The sequence below is a fragment of the Caretta caretta genome, chromosome 25, assembly GCF_965140235.1.
Source record: "Caretta caretta isolate rCarCar2 chromosome 25, rCarCar1.hap1, whole genome shotgun sequence".
In the NCBI taxonomy this organism is placed as follows: Eukaryota; Metazoa; Chordata; order Testudines; family Cheloniidae; genus Caretta; species Caretta caretta.
This window is the reverse complement of record NC_134230.1, coordinates 13,394,926-13,416,115: the sequence shown is the minus strand read 5'-3', so window position 1 is coordinate 13,416,115 and position 21,190 is coordinate 13,394,926. Positions and strand designations below refer to the sequence as shown.

General features: G+C 47.4%; 1 protein-coding gene across 1 annotated transcript; it reads left to right on the top strand.

Moving 5' to 3' along the window:
• Positions 1-13,049: 13,049 nt before the first annotated feature.
• TINCR (TINCR ubiquitin domain containing) lies at positions 13,050-20,030 on the top strand. Its single transcript, XM_075123348.1, has 2 exons — positions 13,050-13,410; positions 19,967-20,030. Exons 1-2 carry the CDS (start codon positions 13,151-13,153, stop codon positions 20,028-20,030), a joined length of 324 nt encoding a protein of 107 aa, XP_074979449.1. The 5' UTR covers positions 13,050-13,150.
• Positions 20,031-21,190: the final 1,160 nt, after the last annotated feature.

Genomic DNA, 21,190 nt, shown 5'->3' with positions numbered 1-21,190 from the left:
GTGGAGTAAACAGATTTGAACCCAAGACCTTCAGAGCTGAATGAGCCTCTGTTGTGCCAACTAAAAGACATGGTCTAATAATGAGGCAGCAGCAATCAAAAATATTTTATCTGTACTAGCCATTAGAGGGAGACAAAGACAAGAATTCCCCAAGTATGAGAACAGCTAGGTGTATATGATGCAGCTCATCAGTAGATCTCAAAGACTCTCTCTTTCTCATGTATGCTCACACATCCCAGCATCAAACTCTCCTAGTCCTGGGCTTCCGCTGTGTTCCATTGAAAACAACAAAAGCATAAAACCTTCATCCTCTAAAATCCAGGCTTGGCTTGTCCCTAGGTTTCTCCCTGCTAGACCTCCTCTCTTGCTGTGCCTGGTTCAAGCCATTTATTATATATACTCCTGGGCTGGAGCTAATGGGATTCGCCTGGTGAGCCAGCAGAAATATCTCAGCACCTCTGAATAGGGCCCTGAGATCCTGACCCTTTGGGCCACCGTGCTGATGTTTCAAAGGGCCTGACGTGGTCAATCCCATGGTCTTATCTTCGGAGAGGACCATCTGGTCAGGCAACCAGTCTCCGAGTGCCAACATCTGATGCTTCAGAGCGAAGCGAATCCCATCCCACACACATACCGATGCTCCTGGCTAATAGTGCAGGCTTTGCTGTATGCAGAGAGGAAAGGCTTGCCAGGCGTGACTCAATCAGCTTATTTATCTAGTACTTTGGCTGTCCTTATCCTCACTGGGCTGGTGCCATCCTCTGCATCAGTGATGCCGCTTACATCATAAGTAAGATGGGGACACATACCTTTAGGGCAAGGGCATGTGGTGTTTCCACCACCATCCTCCCTTGAGATTTAACTGGGGTTTCCATTGGGGACTTTACTGGGCTCCTGCTAAATGAGGCCTCTAAGGAATGTGATACCCTGCTCAGGCAACCTCTAGTAGTCAGCCCTGCCTGTAGGAGGTTGTGGCAGCCCTGTTACTATTGCAGTCTCTTTTCCCCCCCCCTCCCCACTGGGCTTTCCGCTGCTGGAGTCCCTGGAATGATTTACTTTAGCAGGAGGTGGTGTAAAGTGCAGAGAATTTAGCCCCTTGCTTTGGCTCAGAGAGGAAAGATTAGTTTGGGGTTGAGGGACTGGGTCTCAGGAGTCAGGGTTCAATTCCTGGCTCTGCCACAGACTCCCTGTCTGATCTTGGGTGAGTCATTTAATCTCTCTGTGCTTCAACATCACCTTCTGTAACAATCCTTCCATTTGCTGTCTTATACCTTCAGACTGTGAAATCTTTGGCAGCAAGGATAATCTCCTCCTAGGTGTCTGTACATCCCCTAGCACAATTGGGATGTGATCTTGGTTGAGGTCTCTGGGCGCTACTTGTAATATAAATAATGAGATTCTCAGTGGCTCCAAATGATATGACCAGACTGCTGCCTATTGTGCTTACAGCAAGAAGGGATACGGTTTCTTGGGGCTGCAACAAGGGGAGGGGGAATCCGCCAAGGAGGAATGGGATGAAATTAGGTTGAATATCAGAGGAAACCTCTCGACAGCCAGCTCGTCTAGTCTGCGGGGTAAAACCTCCCAAGGGAAGTTCCCTGGGGCTTTAGACCAGCTAGCTGTCTCTGTTCCTATCTATCTATGGTACTTACAGGGCCTCTATTCCCATACTCTATGTGTAGGTCTGCCCTGTGATAAAAGCGCAGTTGTATACTGCAGCACCACTGTGGCTGGCTCAGATCAGCCTATTCCCGTTCGGAGGGTTTGGGCTGCAGGGCTATAAATTTGCGGCGTAGATGTTTGGGCTCAAACTGGAACCTGGGTTCTGGGGCGGGGGGAGAAGAAGGGGGGAGGTCTCAGACCCCAGTCTCCAGCCCAAGCCTGAATGTCTACACTGCAATTTTATAGCTCCACAGCCCAAGCCCTGCGAGCCAGAGTTGGTTGACCCAGGGCCAGCTGTGGGTCTTTCATTGCAGCGTAGGGACCCACCCTCTGAGTACTTCGCACTCTTAGGGAAGAGCTACAATGGCACTCTACAGGTAGGGGACAGACACACAGAGAGACGAAGGCCCAGGCCCTCAAAAGTATGTAGGGTCCGAAAGGATGCATCATGCAGGAAAAGCGGGGGGGGCACGGCGTATGGGGATTGAACCCAACTCTCCCAATTCCCAGTCAAATGCTCAAATCCTTCCTTTCTGGCAACAGGACTGTTTCCATTAACTCCAATGGGCTTTGGATCAGGTCTTAAAACACCAGAAGAAGTACTATAGGGAGCGAGCTTTCCCTGGTTAGAGTACATGAACCTGCTGCAGCTCTTAATTTCTGGGATTGGCTGCACGTCTGCTTGGCTCCTTTCCGGCCACCAGATGGCAGCACAGATCAACAAATCCGCTGCCTCCCTGTGCCGCAGGATTGTTGGGTTACCATTTTGCAGGCTATTGGAATAGCTGGAAGAGCCTCAAATGCTTTATTTCTACCCACTTCACCTTTTAAGACCAACGCATCTCTGAATCCGCTTTGCCTGCGGATGAAATGCACTGCCTTAACCTTCTACCCCAGGATGCTAGAAACTCTCCCGGCCCTGGGGTGAGGGAGCCGCTTTCTTCCCCGCCTGGGGTTACTTCCAGGCATGGAGGTTATTTTCAAGACTCTCCGGCGATGAGCCGTTTGTCTCTATTTCTGGCGTTTCTGCAAGACGTTTTGCAATTTCGCTTGTTTTTCAGCTGCCCCCACGCTTGGCAGCCTGTGAGTCATGTCGCTGCCACCGGCTGAGCCAGAGAGCGTGAGGGTTCTGTCTCAGGCTCATGAATCTCCCATCCGGGGAGTTATAAAGAACCGCGGCAACAAATAACCACAGGAAAATACTTTCCCCCTGATCCATTTTTCAGCTTTCCTGCTGTCCGCACTTGACTAGATCATTTAACATGCGGGTTGTTTCTTTTTTCCCCCCTACACCAGAAAATTCCACCAAGTAACCTCTAACTCTTGCTCTGTAAACTTGCAGGTGTCCTCTGTGCACAGAAACCAGGATAGTTTGCTCTTTCAAAGCTGGAGCTGAGAGAGAGAGAGAGAGTGCGCGCGCACGCCTTTGCTGCTGTTAGTTTTAAATTCAGTCCCACACCATGCAATTTCCCCAAACTCCCGTCCATGCAATATTGGTGCCAGGCAGCAGGCCAAGGAAGTTGTGAGGACTTTCAGAGCCTGATTCTGATCTCATGCTGGGCTCCACCTTGGTTGTAACTGCACTAGCTTCTGCAAAACGAGTTCTGATCAGCACCAGGGTGAATGAGATCAGCATCAGGCCCCTTTTTTGTGAGTGCCATATTTTTTTGATGGGGATGGAGAGCTCTTGATCGCTTGCCTGTTTGGAGCAGGGCAAAGGGGAGCTTTCCATATGCACTGGTCAAGGATGGCGCACTGTGGATTAGTAAAGTAGAGTAAGGTGATGTGGCCCTAGGGCACAAGCATTCTACACATCCATACTAGCTTGGCAGTGTTATAGCATAACTAGGGACTTTTAGCCTTTACCCTTCCATAGTTATCTGCTTCTCTCATAGAAGTTACAATGAGCACATCGTGTCGATTGCAGCACATCGTGTCGATCTGTGTGGTATATTTCCTCGTATTCTTACCTTTCCGGGTCTGAAATGTCCTAAGCAATGGGAAATCCACCTATTCCCACAGGAGACTATTCGGTTCCACTTTATATTCAGGTTCCATTTATTAATGATTTATAAAGTTTTAAGAAGTGATTAATAGCAATTATAAGCATGTTACATACATGAGCGGTGTATGTTCTAGTTGGTTAGAAATAGAGTCGGTTGGGAATTTTTCAACAAAACATTTTTCATCAGAAAATGCCAATTTGCCAGATCAAAACTTTGCACGGGAGCATGTTGGTTCTGATGAATGTTTTTTGTTTAAAAAAAAAAAATTGAAACTGTCCTGTTTTGACATTTTTGGAATGAAATGTTTCTATTTTTCAGCTCACAATTTCATTTAGAAATGTGCGTTATTTTCCATTATTTAAAAAACACTAAGAATATTTTAGATCTGAACAAAACGTTTCAAATTTATTGAAATGAAACATTTCAATTGATGTAAAAAAAATTTCTGGATTTTTGGTTCATGAAAAATTTCAAGATTTTGGCTTTTCACCCTGATTTGGGATGGAGCAAAATTCTGAAAGCTTGACATTTTTCATGGTTTAAGCACATGTGTAGAAGACATTATAGATGGCTATAAGCCATGCTTATCAGCAGTTTATTAACTCCGTTGGGCTCTAACAATCTATCCAGTTGATTAACCATTAATTAAAATATTCATAATTTATTAGTCCTTTATATTTATAAATGGAACCCTAATACACAGTGGGACTGCTTATTTAATAAATGAACAGATCCATGTCCCAGGAGAGTATTACACTGTACAAAACAAGGTCTGTCACTGAATTTGTAAACTGTTTGGGGCAGGCACCTTCCTGTTTGTGTGTAAACCCCCTGGCACAATCTGGCTCTGATCCTAGCTGGGGGGTCTCTGGTTGCTACTGTAACACTCATAATGATTCGCAAAAAGAAAAGGAGTACGTGTGGCACCTTAGAGACTAACCAATTTATTTGAGCATGAGCTTTCGTGAGCTACGTAGCTCACGAAAGCTCATGCTCAAATAAATTGGTTAGTCTCTAAGGTGCCACACGTACTCCTTTTCTTTTTGCGAATACAGACTAACACGGCTGTTCCTCTGAAACCACTCATAATGATTATTTATGCTGTCCCATAGCACAGGAGATTGGGGCATTTGATGAACTAGCTGGCAGGTTACATTTTAGATGAAATAAAGGGAAGAGCATCTTCCCATGGAGTGCTGTTGGCTATGGCATTGACTGGAGGCACAGGTCAGCAAATCAAATGCTGGGACCTGATTTAAAGAAGGGCTGGAGAATTTTGGGGTCGATAATAACATTTGTAGTTATGCAGAGCAAGATAAGGGCAATCGAATCTCAAATAAGGGAATCTTCATCCCCTGCTGTCTGCCTGCTCCCAGCCATGAAATCACATGCAGCAAACACTGGGGAAAATCAGTACCGTTCAGTTTTATTGACTGCAAGACATGAGATTACAAAGCTCTGGGAATCAGACAAGCCTCCCCAATGATGGACTAAGTGGCTCTGTTGGAAAAGTTGAATGATTTTGCTGGACTTTCCCAGATGTGGGTCTCTGTCCAAAAAGCAAGAAAGCTCATTGCCCTCTGCAGCAACATCTTGGCTCTTACGTCATACTAGAATAAGAAAACGGCAGCTGGAAAACAGCCTGGCAGGTGGCGAATTTTGATCACAGCTTCTGAAAAGCTAAGAATTGTGCCCATCTATTATGGGGATAATGATCCTGACCTCCTTTGTAAAATGATTTGAGATCTACTGAGGAAAAAAGCACTGGATAAAAGCTAGGGATTATTATTGCTACTATATTTGTTCCCCTGGCTCCTCTTCTTTCCCTGCCCTGTTATGCCGTCACTGCTGAGCTGATGGCAGGGAATCAAAGAAGTAGATGACGATATAGATGTACAAAGTGATAATAATTAATAAGCTGCAGCATTAACCCTGGCTTGGAGGTGTGCAGTAAAAATGCAGTGGTTATAAGGACAATGCTTATTCTCTTTTAGGCTAACAATTGAACATTGTCATTGTACATGTTACGTAACTGAATCTACTGCTCTGGCAAGAGAAGCAAGTAGGCTACTTGGACCCTATGCCTCACTCTGCCAGTGACTTCGGGCCAGTTACTGTCACTGATCCATGCCTCAGTTTCCCCTATGTAAAATGTGGCTCATACTTATAAAAACATAAGAACGGCCATACTGAGTGAGACCAATGGTCCTTCTAGCCCAGTGTCCTGTCTACTGACAGGGGCCAATGCCAAGTGCCCCAAGGAGAATGAACAGAATAGGTAATCACCAAGTGATCCATCCCCTGTCACCCATTCCCAGCTCCTGGCAAACAGAGGCTAGGGACACCATCCCTGCCCATCCTGGCTAATAACCATCGATGGCCCTATCCTCCATGAACATTTCTAGTTCTTTTTTGAACCCTGTTAAAGTCAATAAATCCCCTGATTTCCTATTTGTCATTATGCTCCATTCAGAACTTCCTGCCCCAAAGCGCAGTCCCCACCCATTGAGCTAAAGTAAAATCTCTGTTCGCCGGATAGGACCTATGACCCATTTCACAGAGTTTAAGGACAGAAGGGAGCATTAGGTCAGCTAGTCTGACCTCCTGTATACCACAGGCCATTACATTTCACACACATCCCCTATATTGAGCTCAATTACTTTAGTTAGACTGAAATATTTTGGTCTTCAGGAAATTACCCTGTAGTGTACCACAGGCAAAGATCAGGAGAGACAACGGTGCCACCAGGGCCTGAGGCCCTTGCAATGGCTGAGAATTGGTTAGGTTGGATATACCTAAATGATCCCAGCAGGCGGTCCACTCCCCATGCTGTAGATGAAGGTGAAATCCTCCCATGGCCCCTGCCAATCTATCCTGGTGGGAAATTCTCTCCTGACCGCAAATCTGGTGATCACTTAGACCCTGAGCATGTGAGCAAGACCCACCAGCCCAAGCATCTAAGAAAGGGGATTCTTTGTACCACCTCCAGAGCATGTGTCCAGCCCGTCCTATGTCCCATTTCCAGATGTGGCCAATCTCTGATGCTTTGGGGTGGAAAAAAATTCCTTCCTGACCCCTACAGGTGACTGGCTGAAGCCCTGAAGCATGACATTTCATTATACATATTGTCTTAATGCAGAGCTCCAAGTGTGATGAGCCCGCTGAGGGCAATGCAGGCAACCCTATCCTCCCCATGACCCCTGAAGGATGGGGTTGAAGAGTGGGATTAATAGTTTTACAGATTCTAAGACCAGAAGAGACCACAATGATGGGTCAGCCTGGCCTGTCATGCACACAGGCTACAGCATTTCTCTCGGCTGCCTTTGTTAAGCACGTTTAAATGTTCATATGTAAAAGCTCTGTAGAAGCACAATGTTCTTCACATCAGCGGCACTGCTATGGGTACCCGCAGGGCCCCACAGGATGCCAACATTTTTACGGCTGACTTAGAACAACGCTTCCGCAGCTCTCGTCCTCTAAGGTCCCTGCTCTACTTGCGCTACATTGATGACAACTTCATCGTCTGGACCCATGGAAAAGAAGCCCTTGAGGAATTCCACCATGATTTCAACAATTTCCATCCCACCATCAACCTCAGCCTGGACCAGTCCACACAAGAGATCCACTTCCTGGACACTATGGTGCTAAGAAGCGATGGTCACATAAACACCACCCTATACCGGAAACCTACTGACCGCTATTCCTACCTACATGCCTCCAGCTTCCATCCAGACCACACCACACGATCCATTGTCTACAGCCAAGCTCTAAGATACAACTGCATTTGCTCCAATCCCTCGGAGACAAACACCTACAAGATCTCTGTCAAGCGTTCTTACAACTACAATACCCACCTGCTGAATTGAAGAAACAGATTGACAGAGCCAGAAGAGTACCCAGGAGTCACCTGCTACAGGACAGGCCCAACAAAGATAATAACGCAACGCCACTAGCCATCACCTTCAGCCCTCAACTAAAACCTCTCCAGCGCATCATCAAGAATCTACAACCTATCCTGAGGGACGATCCCTCACTCTCACAGATCTTGGGAGACAGGCCAGTCCTTGCTTACAGACAGCCCCCCAATCTGAAGCAAATACTCACCAGCAACCACACACCACACAACAAAAACACTAACCCAGGAACCTATCTTTGCAACAAAGCCCGTTGCCAACTGTGTCCACACATCTATTTAGGGGACACCATCATAGGACCTAGTCACATCAGCCACACCATCAGAGATTTGTTAACCTGCACATCTACCAATGTGATATATGCCATCATGTGCCAGCAATGCCCCTCTGCCATGTACATTGGTCAAACTAGACAATCTCTACGTAAAAGAATAAATGGACACAAATCAGACATCAAGAATTATAACGTTCAAAAACCAGTCGGAGAACACTCCAACCTCCCTCGTCACTCAATTACAGAACTAAAAGTCTCAATACTCCAACAAAAACACTTCAGAAACAGACTCCAACAAGAGAGTGCTGAATTGGAATTAATTTGCAAACTGGACACCATTAAATTAGGCTTGAATAGAGACTGGGAGTGGATGGGTCATTACACAAAGTAAAAATTGTTTCCCCCTGCTAATTTTCCCCCTACTGTTACTCACACCTTCTTGTCAACTGTTGGAAATGGGCCATCCTGATTATCAATACAAAAGTTTTTTTTCTCTCGCTGATGATAGCCCACCTTAATTGATTAGTCTCGTTAGAGTTGGTATGGTAACACCCATTTTTTCATGTTCTCTGTGTATATATATCTTCCTACTGTATTTTCCGCTGCATGCATCCGATGAAGTGGGTTTTAGCCCATGAAAGCTTATGCCCAAATAAATTTGTTAGTCTCTAAGGTGCCAAAAGGAATCCTCGATCTTTTTGCTGATACAGACTAACTACCACTCTGAAACCTTTTACTGTAGAGTTACCTATGCCCTTTTGTTACTTGTATATGAGTGTTTATGTCACTGATTTATGTGATACAGACATAATTTTTGCTTTCAGTTACATGCATTCATTATTGCATTATTTTGTACAATGGGACCAATTCTGCTATCAGAGGGGCCAGGCCCTGCTTTCATTTAAGCTGCCTGAGGTTGCATTTGTCCCAAGCTCTTGTCATCCAGTGTGATATTTATATATATGGTATTCCTGTATATCTCATCATAGGTATGCTTACGATCTCATGCTTCAGGGCTGATCTCTTCATGGGTCAGGTAGGGATTCCTCTCCCTCCCCCATCACTGCTTCTATGGAGAGTGTTGCATCACTGGGATATCATGCAGCTTCTTGTTTTTCTGGGCACTGATGACAGAGTTATCCTTGCCTTGCTGGACAATGACTCCTAGGTTCTTGTATAATTTCTGAGGGTGAATTTCACACTGGTGTAAGGATCCAGCATCAGGTTTAGCCACCCTTTAAGACCCACTTAAACCGTAACGAGCCCTACGGGTCTGAGTGGGATGTTAATGGTCCTTGCGCTTGCCCTCTGCATAGGGGTGAATTTCACTCTAAATGATGACAAGGTAAGTGACTTGGTGTGGCTAAAAGCTGCTTTTATGTTACACGGGTGTAAATCTGGCATAATTCCACTGAAGCTGATGGAGTTACTCTGGATTTACACCACCATAACAAAGCAGAGAATATGGCCATTTGCTTTTTAACCAGTCATATGCTGCAGTTTTACTGATACTCAGGTGTTTTGCTGCTGGCTTCCCCATGCTCTGGATAGGTCCGAAATACATTTAATTGCTGAGCGTACTTTGTCCATTCCTTTATAGAAGAACTGGGCCGAACTCTTTACAGTGATTGAAGTTGCAAATCACAGGGGAATTTTTCTTTTTAGGCATTTTGTAAATGATGACAGAGGAGCATGAGTCCCTTTCAGGAGCAAGGAGACTTGCCTGACTTTTAAAAATATTGATGTTTTGTTTCATTTAAAAAATATATTGCATTTCATAGCCCACCTGCTTTTAAATTGCTTTTCTTGTTTTCCTAATGTGTGTTTCTCTGGAAGTTTGTGCGTCTTCTATTTGCCTTCGATATGGGAAAAAGTTTACGTCAATAAGGTTTGATTTGATTTGTAAATAACGCTGGGGTTATGTATTATCACGCAGGCACAGAACTCTGACTCCCTGTCTTGTCCTCCAGACAGATATGACAGGCTGGACACATGACCCGAGCAGGATGAGAGGAGGAAGATTAAAATAACTTTGAGGGAAGAGCATAGAACTTTATCCTATGCCTCTGTTTAGCCAATAAACCACCAGGAGCTTGTGAAATAATTACCTTAGACAGATAATAAAACATCCTCAGGCAAAACTAAGGTACTTAATATACTGCCCAAGTCAATTCCCCTTATTTCTGCTGTCCTTCTGCTTTTAATAATGGCTTAATGAAAAATTCAAAATTAATTGGAACTGGCATTAGACATTCACATGGCCCAGTGTGGGCTGCCGAGCTTAAATATTTCATCACCCACCTTCTCTGCCACACACTCTGCTTCCACAGGCTGGGATGTTGGCCCTTTCCCCCAAATTAAACCCTCTATAGCAGGGGCTGGTGGAAGAGCCCGAAGAAGTTTGCAAACTTCTTGCAGGTGAAAATAAATAAACCCCAGCAGCTAGATCTGAGTGTTTTCCTTCTGCTGCGATCTTTCCCTCTCTATTTAATGATACACATCCGAGGACCGATTGGAAAGAGCAGCTCTAAAAATAAACAGGAGCTGTCTGAAAGGTATTTGTCAGTTGTCAGGCTGACACGTAGGCTAGAAGAATGAATCAGCTGAAGGGGCTGACAGCAGACGGGCTCCTTTGAAATGAGAGTGCTTTGTACTTCCCCTGGCACCCCCTGGGCAAGCAGTGCCGGCCGCATGTACAGACTTGGTGGTGTATAGGGAGTGATTCAGCTCTGATCTGTGTCAATGTCCTTTGACATCAGTGGGAAACGGATCAGTCCTGACTCCAGCTAAGTGTGTGGCTTTACACCAAGGATGAACTTGGCCCTTGGAGTGGAATTCATCCATTACAGAGGCGATGCACCAGACCCTCTGCTCGGGGGTGTGTGTGTGTGAATTTTAACCCCTAGATCCATATTTTGGCTGTTAAGTCAGGGGGTTTATTTTCAGAACGGCTGAGCACCAGCAGCTCCTATTGACTTCTGGACCCCTAGTTCTGGTGCCAAGATGAGATGTTAGCGGCCTAGCTTTAGGCACCCAAATTAGAAAAGCTGGCTTTCATCACTCTGTGCCTCAGTTTCCCCTTTTGTAACATGGTGCTCTTATGCTGACTTTACTTGAGGACCTGCCTTTGGAGCAGTTGCCGAGCTTATGATGTTTGTAAACACTTTTCAGAGTAACAGCCGTGTTAGTCTGTATTCGCAAAAAGAAAAGGAGGACTTGTGGCACCTTAGAGACTAACCAATTTATTTGAGCATCAGCTTTCGTGAGCTACAGCTCACTTCATTGGTTAGTCTCTAAGGTGCTACAAGTACTCCTTTTCTTTTTGTAAACACTTTGAAACCCTCCAGTGGAAGATGCTACTGCAGTGAAAAGTGCATTAGTATTTGATCTGAGGGGCTCATAATAGCCACCCACCTCCCAGGTAGGTTTTCGTTACCCCCATTTTACAAAAGGGGAAGCTGAGGCACAGAGCTTGCTGTGACTTACCCACACATACACAGTGAGTCAGTAGCACAGCTGTCAATAGGACCCAGGCGTCCTGGCTCCCATCAAACCATAATCTCTGAATTATATTGGCCAGATTTGCAAAAGTGCTCAGCATCCAGCAACTTCCATTGTCTTCAGTGGGGATGGTGGGGGTGATTCTCCATTGTTCTTAACGGGCTGGGAGGGGGGGTGGGGTTGGGATTCTCCATTGTTCTCAATGGGAGCTGCTGGATGCTCACCATATCTGAAAATCTGGCCAGTTCATTTAGAAGTATAACCGGGAGCCAAACTCCTTTCAGAATTTGGCGGTGTATAATAAAGCAAAGTCTTTGAAGACAAATGGCTTGCAGTACTTTGGTCAAAAGACACTATTCCGGGTACAAAAGAATGGCCACGGGGAATTAATTCATGTAATATGGCTGCAGGAAATTGCGTACAAGATAAGATCTTGACGTGATCTTTTTGAAAAAACATGACTTCCTCATCTAGCTGATCTTTGCTCTAAAGTATTCTCTTCCACATCTGCCACCAACTGCCCTGATGATCAGTCAATTATAAATGACTCCTATAGCTGATGACGTCTTCTGTCACAGTGGTATATTTAGATTTAGAAGGGGACAGTTTGTTACCACTGGTATTTAGATTAGAGCTGTATGAATAATGGATTTTTCAATTTGCCAGTAATTCGGTAAGTCATTTTGAACCGAAAATATCGAAATGTTTCCATTTGTTTGGATTTTTTTTCAGTATTTTTTTTTTTAACTGGAAACAATCTGGTGAAGAGAACAGGAATTTGTGGCACCTTAGAGACTAACAAATGTATTTGAGCATCTGGTGAAGCTCACACGAATTTGCCAAATGTTTTGATGTCACCAAATGTGCATTTTTCTGCCCAAGAAAAAAAAAAAGTTTTGGCAGCAAATTTCCCCCCTTCTCTGGTTTAGGTCTCTAGGCTGGTTGCAGTGCTCGTGCACATTTTTTTCTGCAGCCTTGTGATGCTGTCGTTTCTCCCGTGCTAAGAGGACTTAGGGAGATCATTACTCAGACGGAACATCCTCCAGGAACGGGAAGTAGTGCTGATTAACTAGCTTGCTGAGTCTACACGGTGGTCTTAGGAGCAGGGGATGACACACAGCCTGTGCACCTGGTGAATGTCGTTTATTCAATGTACAGTGTCTCAGCTGAGATGTAAAACAAAGAACATTGCGGTTGTTATAGATTCCGTTGCACTTTTCACTTGGGAGGAGGTATTGATTAGCTTTGAAGTCCTGCCCAAATTTCCGCATGTCTAATTACACACTCTGCCTATCTAATCTCCATTGGAGGGAGTGTTTCTCTTTTCCTGATTTAAACTGACATGGTGTGGTGCAATGTGACTGTTAACCAGTTGCTGGGTTCCACCTCAGAGGCGGCTGCATTTTAGTACTAGTGGAAGGGATCTTACTGAAGCTCTCCAGCTCTTTAATGCACCCACCCATCCATGGTCTCTAAATATCAGTCTTTGGAGTGCTTTGGGAGCCTTTGCGCTTTGCAAATATAATTATAATTGTTATGGCATTTGCAGGGCGGGAAATCACTCCTACACATATTCCCCAGCCAGCAAGGGGATGTGTCTGTGGAAGCCAGTCCCTGAGATGAGCTTTTCCCTGGAATGTGAAGCACACAGTGTAGCAGCTGGGAGGAACAGGTTTGGCAAGAGGTGTAGGGTGTTCACTGCAGGAAGCTCATTCGGCGCCACGTCTCTGCCTTCACCAACACACCTGGATGCCCCTCAGTGCTGCGCTGGCCAGCCTGCCAGGCCCGAGAGGATGGAGACCCTGCGAAGGAGCCTTTCCCGCTGGAAGAGGTACCACATCAAGGTGCACCTGGCCGATGAGGACCTGCTGATGCCCCTCACTGTCAAGCCCACAGACAAGGTGATGGACCTGCGGGCTCACCTGGTGCGAGAGGGCATCACATCCTGGAAGAAGACTTTTTACTACAACGCCAGGCAGCTTGGGGAGGAGGAGACTGTCAAGGAGGCCAAAATCCAGAATGGCTCCGTCCTGCTTCTCGTCAGCCACAAGAGGTATGGGGGGAGATCATCACTGTTCCAGGGAGATGAACTCAGGGATGGGGGAGAAAGGGGATGCTCAACTGATTCTTGGTTGGAACTCTGGGATTTGCAAAGGGCCTAGGTACTCAGCTTCCACTGACTTTCAGTGGGCGTATCGGTGCCTAATTCCCTTAGTCTTCTTTGAAAATCCCATGCTCTATGCTTAAAGCAGGGGATGGGGGGAGGGTAGGAAGGAAAAAAATTCTTCTTGATCTAACCAATCCCTGTCCCCAGCTGGTTCTGCCATTCCTGACCACTCAGTCAACTTCTAAATAGAGGAGAGCAAAGACAGACCTTCTTGAATCCTATTAAAATGTGCTGGGCTAAGGGAGTTTTGCAGAGCAAGGAAATGCTGCATCTCCTTCCAGCTTGAGTGGAAAACATCCACTCAATGGGCAGCGACCATCACAAAAGTGAACAGAATGCTGGGACTCATTAAGAAAGGGATAGATAATAAGACAGAAAATATCATGTTGCCTCTATATAAATCCACGGTGCACCCACATCTTGAATACTGCGCCCTATCTCAAAACAGATATATTGGAATTGGAAAAGGTTCAGAAAAGAGCAACAAAAATGATTAGGGGTCTAGAACGGCTTCCGTTTGAGGCGAGATTAATAAGACTGGGACTTTTCAGCTTGGAAAAGAGACGGCTCAGGGGAGATATGATTGAGGTCTATAAAATCATGACTGGTGTGGAGAAAGTAGATAAGGAAGTGTTGTTTACTACTTCTCATAACACAAGAACCAAATGAAATTAACAGGCAGCAAGTTTAAAACAAACAAAAGGAAGTATTTCTTCACACAACGCACAGTCAACCTGTGGAACTCCTTGCCAGAGGATGTTGTGAAGGCCAAGACCATAACAGGGTTCAAAAAAGGACTAGATAAATTTATGGAGGATAGGTCCATCAATGGCTATTAGCCAGGATGGACAGGAATGGGGTCCCTAGTCCCGGGTGGGCAAACTACGGCCTGAGGGCTGGATCTGGCCTGTGGGATTGCCACCCCCATGGCACTGCGGGCCCCGTGCCGCTCCCGGAAGCAGCCAGCACCACGTCCCTGTGGCCCCTGGGGAGGTGCGGAGCAGAGGGCTCCGCGCTGCCCTCGCCTGCAGGCACGGCCCCCTGTAGCTCCCATTGGCTGGGAACGGGGAACCGCGGCCAATGGGAGCTTCAGGGGAGGTACCCGCAGGCGAGCGCAGCACGCAGAGCCCCCAGGGGCTGCAGGGACATGGTGCTGGCTGCTTCCAGGAGCGGCACGGCACGGCACGTGGCCAGGGCAGGCAGGAAGCCTGCCTGAGCCCACCGCATGCTGCTGGACCGGGTTGGAGCCTGCACCCAGAACCCCTCCTGCACCCCACATCCCAACCCCCTGCCCTGAGCCCCCTCCTGCACCCTCTCCCACACCCCAACTCACTGCCTTGAGCCCCCGTCGCATCCCTCCCGCGCTCCAAGCCCCTGCCCTGAGCCCCCTCATACACCCCGCACCCCTCCTGCACCCCAACCCCTTGCCCTGAGCCCCTTCCTGCACACTGCCCCCGACCTCCCGCACTCCCTCCCGTGCACCAACCCCCTGCCCCAGCCCTACATTCATGGCTCTGCATGCAATTTCCCCACTCAGATGTGGCCCTCGGGCCAAAAAGTTTGCCCACCCCTGCCCTAGCCTCTGTTTGCCAGAAGCTGGGAATAAGCGACAGGGGATGGATCACTTGATGATTCCTTGTTCTGTTCATTCCCTCTGGGGCACCTGGCATTGGCCACTGTAGGCAGACAGGACACTGGGCTAGATGGACCCTTGGTCTGACCCAGTAGCACTGTTCTTATGTTCTTTGATTCTACCTTGTAGTAACTTGCTCCTTCCTTCCTTATTTACTAGCTATCTCTGTGGGCCAGGTTTGGGCTGCTACCATCTGTCTGAGGTGCTCAGCAGTGGGAAGTCAGCAGGGTGCCAAGCCTGCAATGATGCATGGTTGATGCAGCCCCACACACCTTCCAGTGTGTTATGGGGCTGGACATAGACCATGAAGGGCCAGCACTGAGATGTGAGCGGGACCGGCCAGGAAGCACAATGAGATTAGACACAACCATGCTGGGTGCTTTAGATTCAGTGCTCTCACTAGGGCAGTTCTTATGTTCTAGTAGGAGTTAAAGCAGAGAACCACAGTGGAAAAGAGACCTTTCCTCCACCAGGATCGCTCAGGGTGTCCGGTGAACACACAGAGGTGTAATTTACACCACCCCACTACACCATCTTTTTGGAATCTGGCCCATCACCATCAGCTCTGCTAAATTCTGTAAAGCATTTTGGCACACAATAGAGAAGGTGCTGTACAAAATGGAGCTGAATCACTTTGTCTCCAGCTCAGATCCTTGAATCCAAACCCCACTGAATTGTGTGTGAGTAGGTGAGATTCAAATTCACAGAGCCACACCTGTCCTTAAGGTTTTGGTACCTGGTTGGAGATCAATCCGGAATGGGCCTGTTTGCTCCTTCAGAGGCCCCTGCAATCTCATGAGAACACTGAGCTCACAAGATTTCAGCCATTTCCTGCCCGAGCCAAGGCAAACTCATGAGATTTCAGCATTGTCCAACCTGCCCCCAAGCACTGATTCAGCTTCACACCCAGACCACTCAGGTTAATCTGGATCAGTATCCTTATTCCTCTGCCTTGCCTCTTCTCTAGTGGTGGGAACGTTTTGATTTCTGATGTTTATTTTTTCTTGGAATTTTAAGCCTAAACTTTCAAAAGCGTCCAGTGATTTTTTCATAACTCAGTGACTGGAGTGCCCAGCCTGAGACATCTTTAAAAAGGCCTGATTTTCAGAAAGGGCTGACCATCTACCTTCTGAAAATCAGGGGTGAAATCCTGGCACCAGAGACGTCAATGGACGTTTTGCCATTCAGTGCTTCAATGGAGCCAGGATCTCACCCTTTAAGGTGATGTCTCTAACTGGGCATCCAAAACCACTGGCCACTTCTGAAAATGTAGGCCTTAGTGCTTATTTTAGGTACATTATGGCTCAAATTTGTAGAAGTTTTTTTAAAAAGGGGGATTTATAATATTATTTCCCTTGAATTTTATCAAAATTTGCCAGCTCCTGGAGATCAGCTTCAAAGCAAGCGCCGTGCGGGGGTCATCAGTGTCTATTTACCCCACCTGCTACAAACCCACATTCCTGGGGGCATCAGGAATTGGTAGTCCTCTAGTTCTGCTCTGTAGCCCCTGGTGCCTAAGCATGAGCTCGTAGCAATCATGAAGGATCATTGGGTTCTGCCAATGCCCTCCACAAATAAGATTCAACCTGGCACAAATGGTAAATGGCCAGGTATTTGGGGTGTATGTTTCAGAAGGGGTGCATGGGTCACTCTGAGAAGCTGGATATGAGTCAGCAGTGTGCCCTTGTTGCCAAGAAGGCCCACAGCATATTGGGCTGTATTAGTAGGAGCATTGCCAGCAGATCGAGGGACGTGATGATTCCCCTCTATTCGGCACTGGTGAGGCCACACCTTGAGTACTGTGACCAGTTTTGTGTCCCCCACTACAGAAGGGATGTGGACAAATTGGAGAGAGTCCAGTGGGGGGCAACAAAAATGATCAGGGAAATGGGGCACATGACTTACGAGGAGAGGCTGAGGGAACTGGGGTTATTTAGTCTGCAGAAGAGAAGAGTGAGGGGGGATTTGATAGCAGCCTTCAACAACCTGACGGGTGGTTCCAAAGAGGATGGAGCTCGGCTGTTCTCCGTGGTCGCAAATGACAGAACAAGGAGCAATGGTCTCAAGTTGCAGTTGGGGAGGTCTAAGTTGGATATTAGGAAACACTATTTCACTAGGAGGGTGGTGAAGCACTGGAATGGGTTCCCTAGGGAGGTGGTTGAATCTCCATCCTTAGAGGTTTTTAAGGCCCGGCTTGACAAAGCCCTGGCTGGGATGATTTAGTTGGGGATTGGTCTTGCTTTGAGCAGGGGCTTGGAGTAGATGACCTCTTGAGGTCTCCTCCAACCCTAATAGTCTATGATTCTATGTATTTGTGGGATACTCCCCACTGGGATATTTGTGGGTGATGTTCACACACATGTGGATAAACAGTAATTATTGTCCTGGGTGTGGGGCTTGGCTCTTATTCAGTATCCATCAGGTTGTGGCCTTCATGACTCAGTGCTTGGCCAAGTTTTGTGTACAATCAGGGACTGGTTTTACTGGGGTGCTTGTTTGCAAACCATTCTTGAGAGAGCCCTGTATTACTCAAACCAACCAGCCGAGACTACAAGGATAGCGCTGGGCAGCTGGACTGGGGAACTTCCCTGTGATGCAGGCTGCAGCGCTGGTTTTGGCTTGGGTCCCTGGGAGCATCAGGTAGTAGAGAACATGCTCCTGGGTCTGCCTAGGAACATCGGGTAGGAGGAAATGCAGTGCTGGGGTCTGGCTAGTGTTTCTGGGTGTGCCAGGGTAATAGAGAAAGCAATTCTAGTCAGCAGGCCCAAGGATTTGAGGAGCTGATTGGCGTGATTCCTGCCCTCCAAAGGTCAGTCCCTAATTTGTTAAGATCTCCCTGCACATCCCAGCATCCCCTGCCCGCTCCTCTGTACCAAGACCCCAGCCAAGCAGAGCTATATTAATTCCCAAAGTGGAGCTGCTCTGATTGCCAAGGTTTGTGGGTCGGTGTCATGCCCATAAATATTAATAGTGACACTGCGTGCAGCGTGTCCTTCACCAGGGGTTCGTGGGACAGTGAAAACGTGAAAATGACTCTATTTTTCATCCTCGCCCCTTTTAATGCTTTTGTAGATCATTGGCATTTAGCGAAGGCCGAGTCAGCACTTCCACTGCCTGCCTCTGTTTTCTGGGGTTTATAACGTAGCCATAAACATTCACTTAAGACTGCAGCTTGGCAGAAAAGGGCTCAGCCCAGCCGCTAATACTGAGCATTTATTTGGACCACAGTGTTCAAAAGTTTGAACAAGCCATTCTGGAGTTCAATCAACATGACCTCTCTCCCCTGCAAAACATACAGAAGGGTCAGAGCTGGGCAAATAAAATTCATCTTCCTAAATGGAGGGCCAGCATGCTCACTAATTGGATTATAGTAGCACCAACTGAGATCAGGGCTTCCTTGTGCTAGGAGGGGTAGAAAAATGGCAAGAGACAGTCCTTGTCCCTAAAGAGCTACACAGACAAGGGTGGGAGTGGGAGGAGGAAGGGGAAACAAGCACAGCGAAGGGAAATGATTTCCCCGAAGTCTCACAGTAGCTCAGTGGCAGAACCAAGAAGAGAATCCAAGTTTCTGGACTCCCAGGTCAGTGTCCCTACTACTGGACAGCATTGCATCTCTGTTCACAGAATAGGAGTTTAGTGAGGTTCAAGTGGGGGCATAGTTCTTGTGGTGTCTCTCTGTAAAGGGAGGAATTTCCTCTCAAACCACTTAGTCCTGGAATCTCGTGGAATCTGGTAAAATAAAGTATCTAGATGATCAAGCTTTTCATCATTCTCCTCCCTCTCTTTTCCCCCTCCTGGCTCTGCAACAGGCCACATTCTCTTTTCAGTTACACCCTCCTGACTTCCGTGAGGCTGCACTGGGATAGCTGGGCAGATATGAAGGCTTTCACCGTACAATAAGGCAAAATCCTCTGTTCTGTGAAGTGCTCTCTGTGCACCGCAGCAGACTCTGAAGAACAGGAATGCTTTGAATTTCTATACTGCATTCCTTCTGAATCACAATAATAGTTAATATCTGAACCAAACTACAGATCTGCCTTTAGAGTTCTTTGTTCTATCTAATCTATCTATCTATCCCCATATACCCCGTCTATCTATATAATCTCATCTAATCTATCTATCTATCTATCTATCCCCATATACCCCTTCTATCTATCTATCACACCATTTCCAAAAAGCCACCAGATGGCAACAGCTTTTGGTCCAGAACTCTGTTGGATCTTGTGCACTCAATATGCCCATGCAGCTTTCCCAGCCGTGAATGGGGATTCGGCACACTATAGCACATGCAACCAACAGAGCTGAACTCAAGGGGGTACCGACCCTGCAGTGGCCATGTGCACAGAGCGCTCAGAGAATTCATCTGGTGTTTTTTTTGCATGAATCAGCGGCAAGATTGGGCCTGTGGGGTGTGGAGGGACCTGAACATAGGAGGACTGCACAAGATTTGCTCCATGGTGCCAACTCAATAGTGCTGTATCCTCTCTGGGCCAAAGTGGAGGGCTCTCTGCATGCCAGCCTGGAGGGGGATTTGAGGGTGTAGTACACTGGCCAGGGAGGGTGGGTCCACAGTTATACAGATTCATCACCCAACCTACCCCCCCCTCCTCCACCGTTCACGCACACACGTACGCACATACCCCGCCCCCGTACTCCACCACCACTACTGCCTGGAGGTTGCGGTAACAGCCGATGGGTGAAATTCCTGTGCGGAAAGCTAGCCCTAGGTCCCTGCACCACTGCAGTCCTCAACATAGGGCTGGAATATGACTTCTCTGGTGCCTAGACCTTGTGCTGCTCTCTGCCCAGGCGTGAATTTCATCCTCAGATGTCACTCATCAGCCAGGCCGTGCAGGTTCTACCTCCTTCCTGACTGCCATGAACCACCCCCTTGCCCAGCAAGCCCCAGTCCCAAGCCTTCAATAGCACTCAGTGAGTCTCTCTGCTCAGACAAAGCCAAGTAGGATCTTTAGCACGTGTGCGGACCTGGGGTAGCCTTAATAATAAGCCTGGTACCATCTACTGGATAAATAACACATGCTTTAAAAATAGCCCCACAGAAATCCATTACCCAGTCAATAGCCTGGATGGGGCTTGCCTTCCCCATCCCTTTGGTTGAAGGCAGCCTTTATGTATATAGTGTACTCACAATTATCCGAATAGCCTGAGGGGGCAGGGGACCACATGGATTTTATTGAGATAATAGAGAGTTCAGATAATCAAGAGAGTAGGAACCATTCAGCAGCGGGGTGGCTGGTGAGAGTGAGGTGCAATGGGCGTCTTGCTAAGAAGGATTCATGCTGCCTATCCCTGCCCAATCCCTGGCATAGGCAAGCTGCTTTCCTCCTCTCAGGTGCAGGAAGTGGGTTGTCCAGGTGCACATACTGGAAGGGAAGGGGAGGAGTGGGAGGGAGGTGGGTTATGGCAGCTTCCAGAGGGAAACCTGCAGGATGGCTGAAAAGCTGGAGGGCGGGGAGGAGGTTTCAAATCTCTTGTGATGAGAGAGAAGCATCCAGTGTGGGGGCGTTTAGTTGCTGGGGGCGGGGTGGCAATGGGGAGCAGGTCTGAGAAGCTAGAAGTGGGGTCATGCCCCTTTGAGGTCTTGCCACGGAGGATTAGGCAGTTGACAGAAGGCTGGGTGGAGAGAGGCGTGTGTGTTGTGAGTGAGGATTACCTCTGAGTTCTCCCCACGCTAGCCGGGCTGGCTCCACCACCCCGATGTTGGTGAAAGGTGCTGTTGATTGAGCCCCGAGGGTCTGCACCATGCTGGGAACACACTGTTTCTTATTTAGATAACGCCATGCAGCGAAGCCCAGGCAACAAGAGATGGGGCAAGTAACGAAGGCGGAAGGGAAGCTGCTGGAAGAGCACTTGGCCTTGATTACTGGCTCTTGGTGAGTTCCTCGTCACGCGCAGGCTCCACAGACAGGTCAGTAATCAGCTCAGAACGTTCCAGCAGAGTGTCCAGGAATAATTAACTCAAATTGAGCAACACATAACATTTCTTCATCAGCGCAGCCTGTGGTCTGAGCC

Bases quoted from the DNA above. Each gene is read 5' to 3' on its own strand.
- TINCR (XM_075123348.1), top strand. From the start codon at position 13,151: ATGGAGACCCTGCGAAGGAGCCTTTCCCGCTGGAAGAGGTACCACATC. The intron at 13,411-19,966 runs GTATGGGGGGAG...CTCTCTGCCCAG, and splicing joins CTTCTCGTCAGCCACAAGAG to GCGTGAATTTCATCCTCAGA.